General features: G+C 42.9%; 1 protein-coding gene across 1 annotated transcript; it reads right to left on the reverse strand.

Moving 5' to 3' along the window:
* Window positions 1-3,121: 3,121 nt before the first annotated feature.
* On the reverse strand, window positions 3,122-4,690 carry LOC121002739 (E3 ubiquitin/ISG15 ligase TRIM25-like). Its single transcript, XM_040434288.1, has one exon. It carries the CDS (start codon window positions 4,688-4,690, stop codon window positions 3,122-3,124), a length of 1,569 nt encoding a protein of 522 aa, XP_040290222.1.
* Window positions 4,691-8,910: the final 4,220 nt, after the last annotated feature.

The following is an 8,910-nucleotide window of genomic DNA, read 5'->3' on the forward strand; positions in this document are numbered from 1 at the left end:
GGCCTAAGCCCTTATTCACACAGTCAGCATTCGGTCAGTGTTTACCATCAGTGACTGTGAGCCAAAACCAGGATTGGAGACAAGGTATAAGGCCTCCTGCACACGAACGTTGTGCATCCGTTCCGTGCGGCAGCTGGGACAGATTGTGATACGTCCAAACCGCAAAAAAAAAAATAGAACAAGTTCTATTTTTTTGCAGTGCGGAGGCACGGACAGAAAAACCACGGAAGTGCTCCGTAGTGCTTCCATGGGGTTCCGATCTGTGATTCCGTTCCGAATCTCTGCGATTGCGGACCCATTCAAGTGAATGGGTCCGCATCTGTGATGCAGAGTGCACACGGGCCGCTGCCTGTGCATTGCGGGCCGCAATATGGCCACGGGCACACAACGTTTGTGTGCAAGGGGCCTAAGGGAAAGAGCCGCACCTGGTTTGGGCTCAAAATCACTGAAGGAAATCACTGACTGAACACTGATGTGTGAATGAGGCATAAGGGCTCATGCACATGATATACGGGCACCAGCCATGCGTGCACTGTATCACTTGAATGGTTACGCAATCTGGAAGATCCAGGGGCACTGAATGGAAGGCCACGGAAGCACTACAGAGTGCTTCCATGGCATTTTGGTCCTCCGCGCCGCAAAAAAATAGAACGTGCTGCATTTTTGTGCAGTGCGGACAGATCGCAGACCAATTCAAGTTGAATAAGTCTGCATCCGTCAGCGAAGGCCACACGGATGGTGCATTGGGTACCGCAATTTGTAGGCCCCAATGCACAGCATGGGTGGCACATGAACATGTGCATGAGCCTTAAAGGGAACTTGACTTTGCAGTACCCTGTGGACTAAATCCTGAAATTAAAAAAATAAACATACAAGAACTACAAAACAATGGCCATGGGTATATAAAAATCATCATACAAAATGTAATGCCTCATATGGGAGGCTATAAAAGGAACCTGTTACTAGGTGTAGGCTGCTGGGAGTTCTTAAACAGTGATGGCCAGTTCTCATTGTTCGCCCGCGAACATATGCGGGCTGCCATCTTTTTTCACAAGTCCGGCGAGGCACAGGTAAGCCCTTACCTGTGCCTGTGCGCGAGCCGGTCTGAAAACAAGTGCGGTCACCGGGAGCAGGTAGTTCCGAGAACAGCCACCAGGGGCCTTCATCGGGCTGTTCTCAAAACTGCCTGCTCCCGCTGACCGCACTTGTTTTCAGACTGGCTCGCGCACAGGCACAGGTAAGGGCTTACCTGTGCCTCGCCGGACTTGTGAAAAAAGATGGCAACCCGCATATGTTCGCGGGCGAACAATGAGAACTGGCCATCACTGTTCTTAAATATGAGGACAGATGAGCTTATACACTGCTCTGAGCAGACCCAGCATTTCAGTCAGAGGGGAGAACAAAACTGGTGTAAATAAAAATGGCAATTAGTTGCCTATAGCAACTAATCAGATTCCACCTCTCATTTTTTAGAGTTCCTTTGGAAAAATAAAAAGTGGGATTTGATTGGTTGCTATGTTTTCCTTCAGACCATGTTTTGTTAATCTCCCCCTTTGTGTAGCCTGAGCAGCCTACTTGGATGTAACACGTCACCATCATCAGTCACTACGGATTCCACTCGTCGCTAATAAATGACGCACCACATCATTATAGTCAATATATTAATACAGATTTATTGGTCATTTCCAAACATAGGCATTTTTAGGAAAAAAATAATAATTCTGGGTCAGTAGAAGGAACTAATCATGCCTAGTGACGTAACAGGGAAGGTACAATAAATAGGACACATTGGTACAGACAGCAGAGAAGGGAGACAAAAAAAAAAACTCTGAATAACAGGAACTTGACTTTGCAGTACCCTATGGACTAAATCCTGAAAAAAATACCAAGAAACACAGAACATTGCCCCGTGTATATAAAAATCACCACACAAAATTTAACTAGTGTCATATGGGAGACTATAAAGAAACCTGTCACCAGGCGTATGCTGGGAGCCAGGGTTAGACTAGCTTAGGGCGAGTTCACACTTCAGTTATTTGGTCAGCGATTTCCATCAGTTAGGCCTCTTGCACACAACATTTCCCCCCCCCCCCGTTTACGTTACCATTCATTTTAATGGATCTGCAAAAAAACAAACTGAAGGTACTCCGTATGCCTTCCGTTTCTGTATTTCCGTTCAAAGATAGAACATATCCTATTATTGTCCGCATAACGGACAAGGATAGTACTGTTCTATCAGGGGCCAGCTGTTCCGTTAAAAAACAGAATGCACACGGACGTCATCCGTATTTTTTTGTGGATCATTTTTTTGCGGACACAGAACCGATGCAGATCTTTTCAATACACCTTATGAGTAGGCTTCACTACTGGTGTTGGGTCACAGTAACTGATGGAAATAACTGATCAAATAACTAAAGTGTGAACTTAGCCTTACCAGAGGATCCTTTGGTGAGCCCAAACTCTGACAATAATAAAACAGGGCCCTTAAGGTCCTATATACACAGACAGTGGGCCCTCAGAATCATTTCCTTTGGTGAGCCCAAGAGAATTCAGTTTGACGCTGCTGGGAGTTCTTTAATATGAGGACTGAAGAGCTTATGCACTGCACTGAGCGGACTAGTCAGAGATTTATCAAAACTGGTGTAAAGTAGAACTGGCTTAGTTGCCAAAAGCAACCAGATTCCATCTTTCACAGCTCCTTTGGAAAATAAAATGTGGAATCTGATTGGGCAACTAATCCAGTTTTCCTTCACACCAGGTTTGATAAATATCCCCCAGAGTCTCTGTTGCCATTTGCTGCCCTCAGAGTAACAAAACTGGAGACATTCCCTTTATACAGACAGTAGTTTCTAAATTGTAGCACAACAGAATTCCAACTCCAAGCAGTAGACTCTTCATATAGATTCAATATCCCATCCACCCCCATTAAATGTCAGGGACAAAAACCAAGCAGTGATGTATGGAATATGCAGCATAGTTAAAAAAATAATAATAATAATAAATTATATATATATATATATTTTATGCAAAAACTTTGACTACATTTAGAACTTTCACTAAAGGTTCCTGCAATTAGATACCACCAGACTCTTCACATTATTAACAAGGGTTGATAGCAGTTTTATTTTTCAGTTGTCAAACGACCATTGTTTAGCCATAGCGCAGCATGAAGGGGCTCGGTGAAGGTGGCTGAGAAGGTGTGCAAGTGTCTGATGGGGTCACACAGCTCATAAAAGGACAACTGCCCGGCCTCATAGTCCAGACATATCCTGACTCTATCACTGGAGATCTCGTCAGGTAACTGGATCATTTTAAGATCATGCATCACCAAATACTGACTGGAATACCTCATCAAACTCCAGGACTTGTTATTCTCCCCAATATATGAATCACGGTTCCACCTGTCTATACTGGGATAACACATCCCCACCCTACACATCACTGATCTACTAATTTCCACATCCCAGTAATGTCGCCCTGAGGTAAATCCCCTGCTGCTCATCACCTGATTATTCTGGAATCTCTCTGCTGTTTTTGGACAATGCCGGTATTCATGTTTCCAGATTGCAGTTTTCAGGTCGTCTGATATAAGGAGGTTATTAGCAGCGGTGTTTACATCCAGTAATATGTCTCTAGGACCCTCCACATAGATTCCTCTCCTTATATCTGTTATTATGTCACCTAATGTGTGTAATTTGTCTGAGATCACAGCCACATCCAGATCATCTACATCATGGAGACATCTATTTATGTCTTCATCACCTCCTTCCTCCTCAGGATCACACAAGTCACCTCTGTCTGGGTCCTGTAAGACATTCAATGGATCAGTCATGTTACACAGCTCTTCAATGTGTCTCATCCTCCTGGACAGCTCGTCCTTTTTTATTTCAAGTTTCTGGATCAGAGCAGAGAGTGAGAGTGACTCTTCCTTTTCCTGCCTGGAAATCTCACTCAGGATCCTCTTCTCCAGGTTGTCCAGTTGTCTCCCGATCTCTATAAACAGGGCAATGACTGTTTCTGCTTTTCCAGATGCTTTTTCTTGAGCTTTTCTCCTGCACTCTGCCAGTCTCTGGACTCTTTCCTCAGTCTCCTCTGTCTTTCTGGTCAGTTTCTGGAGAACATTTCTTAATCTGTTCTTCTTCTTCTCAGAAGCCTCATACAGCATCTCCACCTGATGTCCCTTATGTTCTCCAACCAAACTGCAGGACACACAGATACAAGCAGAGTCCTCAGTGCAGTAATACTCCAGGATCTTCTTATGGGCAGAACATTTTCTGTTCTCTAGGGAAGTGCTGGGGTCAGATAAGACGTGTTCTGATGACTTGCTGTGAACTCTCAGGTGTTTCTCACACAGAGAAGCCTCACAGTGTAGACAGGATTTAACAGCAGGTACAGGAGAGTCCACACAGTAAGTGCACAAGATCCCAGTTTCCGTCACTTTTGGTTGAATAAACAGGAAATTCTCCATAATGTTACGCAGAGCTAAGCATCTCATCAGTGCAGGCCGCTCCTGAAACTCTTCTCTGCATTCAGGACAGGTATAAACCCCAGACTTGTCCTGTGTATCTAGTACACAATTAATACAGACCCGGCAGAAGTTGTGTCCACATCTCAGCATGACAGGATCTGTATAGGTGTGCAGACAGATGGAGCAGTCCAGCTCAGCTCTCAGATCAGTAGAAGCCGCCATAGCCAAAGTGTCACCTCAGCCGTGTTAGCCCCCCCATATCAAAATTTTTGAACAAAACATATGCAATTGGTTAGATCTTTGTTAGATCAGGTTAGATCAATTGTTGTTTGCGTTAGATCTCACACAGAAGTAGAGATATTAACAGTTATTTGCAGGGGGGGCTAACCCGTCATCAGCCCCCCCTTATCAAAAAATTTACCAAAAAATTAGCTATTTTGGAAGATATTTGTTAGATCAGGTATGATCAACTAGTTTTTTTGTTAGATCTCACATAATTACAGACTTATTAAGTGATTAATGAGGGGGGGCTAGCCCCCCCACATGCAATTTTCTGGTAAAATTTGATGCAGAGTAATAGGTCTTCGTTAGATCCGGTAAGATCAAGTGGTTTCAACGTTAGATCTCATTTAATTACAGAGATATTTCACATAAAAACACAGATATTAGGTAGTATTAAATAGGGGGGCTAGCCCCCCCACATGCAATTTTCTGGTAAAATTTGATGCAGACTAAAAAGCCTTGTTAGATCCGGTAAGATCAAGTGGTTTCAACGTTAGATCTCATATAATTACAGAGATATTATGGATATTTGGTATTACGTCAGGGGGGGCTAGCCCCCCCACATGCAATTTTCTGGTAAAATTTGATGCAGACTAATAGGCCTTCGTTAGATCCGGTAAGATCAAGTGGTTTCAACGTTAGATCTCATATAATTACAGAGATATTATGGATATTTGGTATTACGTCAGGGGGGGCTAGCCCCCCCACATGCAATTTTCTGGTAAAATTTGATGCAGACTAATAGGCCTTCGTTAGATCCGGTAAGATCAAGTGGTTTCAACGTTAGATCTCATTTAATTACAGAGATATTTCACATAAAAACACAGATATTAGGTAGTATTAAATAGGGGGGCTAGCCCCCCCACATGCAATTTTCTGGTAAAATTTGATGCAGACTAATAGGCCTTCGTTAGATCCGGTAAGATCAAGTGGTTTCAACGTTAGATCTCATTTAATTACAGAGATATTTCACATAAAAACACAGATATTAGGTAGTATTAAATAGAGGGGCTAGCCCCCCCACATGCAATTTTCTGGTAAAATTTGATGCAGACTAATAGGCCTTTGTTAGATCCGGTAAGATCAAGTGGTTTCAACGTTAGATCTCATATAATTACAGAGATATTTCACATAAAAATACAGATATTAGGTAGTATTAAATAGGGAGGCTAGCCCCCCACAAGCAATTTTCTGGTAAAATTTGATGCAGACTAATAGGCCTTCGTTAGATCCGGTAAGATCAAGTGGTTTCAACGTTAGATCGCATTTAATTACAGAGATATTTCACATAAAAACACAGATATTAGGTAGTATTAAATAGGGGGGCTAGCCCCCCCACAAGCAATTTTCTGGTAAAATTTGATGCAGACTAATAGGCCTTCGTTAGATCCGGTAAGATCAAGTGGTTTCAACGTTAGATCTCATTTAATTACAGAGATATTTCACATAAAAATACAGATATTAGGTAGTATTAAATAGGGGGGCTAGCCCCCCACATGCAATTTTCTGGTAAAATTTGATGCAGACTAATAGGCCTTCGTTAGATCCGGTAAGATCAAGTGGTTTCAACGTTAGATCTCATATAATTACAGAGATATTTCACATAAAAATACAGATATTAGGTAGTATTAAATAGGGGGGCTAGCCCCCCCCCCCACATGCAATTTTCTGGCAAAAAGACATTCAAGCTAATAGATAATTGTTCGTTTTTTATTAGGCCGCACATGGTGGTAAAAAGTAATAATCATAATGTAATTAGGAATAAAAGGTCTTTATTGCAGTTTTATTTTCTCTCAGATAATGACAGGAAAGTTGGTGATTTTATATCAGAAGTTAACCCTTTGTGGCAGTCGCTTAACATTACTTTGACTCAGTTCACTCCTAAGCAAATTAGCTGGTGAGCTTTTTTTGCGCAGTTGTCGTGCGTTTTTGTTTGTACGATTTTGCTTGTCCCACGGTTTGCCAGATGGTCACGGAGTCACCTACCTCCGACAGTCGCGCCGATGGTGCCATTATATTCTAATGGCACCCCAGTTGCCCTGGGTGCAACGCGCGGCTTCCCACCACAATTCTGCCCGTGCAAACAAAAACGATCCTGGCTAAAACAGCCGTGCTTCATGGGTCGCTGAAAAGGTACATGTACCTTTTTCTAGGATTGCCATGTGGATGTCACCCCATTGAAATCAATGGGGCCGCACGGCAATCGCTGTGTGCAATTGTGCAGGACGCACGTCCCAGATCGCATAGGTCTGCACCGGCCTTTAAAGTAGCTCCTGCACCTTTTTTGCGCGACAGTTTTTTTTTAACGTTTGACAAATTGCAAAGGTGTGAACTGTGCTCATAGACCTGAATGGAAATTTATTTTGTGCGATATCATGCGAAGCGATATGAAGCTAAAGCCGCGACATAAATGGCTTAGAGGTGAACCTAAAGAAAGGACTTCTCCATTGAGAACAGAACACAACACTTTCTGCTTGTACTCTATGTGACCTCAGTCACAGGTTAAAAGTTCAGTTTGTATCTCTTTAGCATGTATCTTTTTTGATGGTGTGAACTCTTGAATGTATATGGATTATTTTGACATCATGGTATTTTTTATTTATTTAAACTTTTAGAAGTTGACAACTAGTTCAGAAGTCAATCTTGAATATAGCTGTAACCCAGTTATTGGGATCCAAGGTTCCCTGGACATTCTTTATGTGGCTTTTGTGTACTTTTCATCTGTGATTTTCAGGGCTGAATTTCAATACTGTTCTTCATGGTTGCATTTTAAGAAACCATGCAAGGTAAGTTTTCTTTGGACATAAATAGATTATATTTGTACTATTGAGGTAAAGGAATATATTAGTGACTTGAAAGTAGATTCATCCTGAATAAAGTGTGACATTGCAAAGGTGACACCCCAACCTGTTAGACAGTTTAGTCAAAAATCAATGGGGATTTCTACATAATAATTTCAAAACAAAATATAATGTGGGGAATTTATAGAAACTGGAGCAGACAGAATCTGCAGCAGCTGTGCATAGCAAACAATCAGCTTCTCTCTTCAGTTTTTTTAGTTATGTATTAAAAATAAAAGAGAGAAGCTGATTGGTTGCTATGCACAGCTGCTGCAGATTCTGTCTGCTCCAGTTTTAATAAATTCCTCTCTTTAAGGCCGGGTTCACACGAACGTGTGTGACCCGTGCCTGTGAAGCTGCCCGCAAATAGCGGGCCGCAATGCTTGTTCGCCGGCCGTAGGTCAGCCGCATCGGATCGCGGACCCATTCACTTTAATGGGTCCGCGATCCGGCCGTTCCGCGAAAAGATAGGACTTGTTCTATCTTTTAGCGGAACGGAACAACGGGACGTAACCCCAGGAGGCACTCCGTAGTGCTTCCGAGGGGTCCCGTCCCGTGCGGCCGTTCCGCGATTCCGGATTAGCGGACCCATTGAAGTGAATGGGTCCGCATCCGTGATGCGGAATTCACACGGAACTGTGGCCGTGTATTGCGGCCCGCGATTTGCGGGCCGCAATACGGCCACGGGTCACGCACGTTCGTGTGAACTTAGCCTTAGGGAGAGTTATCAAAACTGGTGTAAAGGAAAACTGGCTCAGTTGCCCATAGCGACCAATAAGATTCCACCTTTCATTTTTTTAGAGCTCCTTTGAAAAATGAAAGATGGAATCTGATTGGTTGCTATGGGTAACTAGGCCAGTTTTCCTTTACACCAGTTTTGATAAATTCCTCCTTTGTGTTTTCTGTCTACTAGGTTACCCTGACTTAAGCCCAATTTAGGAGGACTACTTTTGGGTTACTTTAAATGCACTGACACTATTCATACTTATAGATGATGATAATGAACACAATTACAAAATAAGTAGTTTAAAAACTATTAAAGGTAAACAAGGTTTTATAACAAATAAAATATCCGGAGCCGGCAAGGCCCTCCATTTATGCACAGGCATTGTGCTGGGCCCCCCCAGGCTGAGGCCCTGGTTCTGCCAGTCGCTATACATCACTTCCTGTTCCTTCACAAGTCTCTGGATACAGAAGAGCACTCAGTACAGAGGGTTCATGTCCATTAATAAGGGATAGTACGATGGCTCCACAGTTTGTGACTCTGTTCTGAGTGTTTCCTGTTCATTCACTGCTGTGGCTCCAGAAAAGGAGATTGAG

Source organism: Bufo bufo, chromosome 1 (genome assembly GCF_905171765.1).
Source record: "Bufo bufo chromosome 1, aBufBuf1.1, whole genome shotgun sequence".
Lineage (NCBI taxonomy): Eukaryota > Metazoa > Chordata > Amphibia > Anura > Bufonidae > Bufo > Bufo bufo.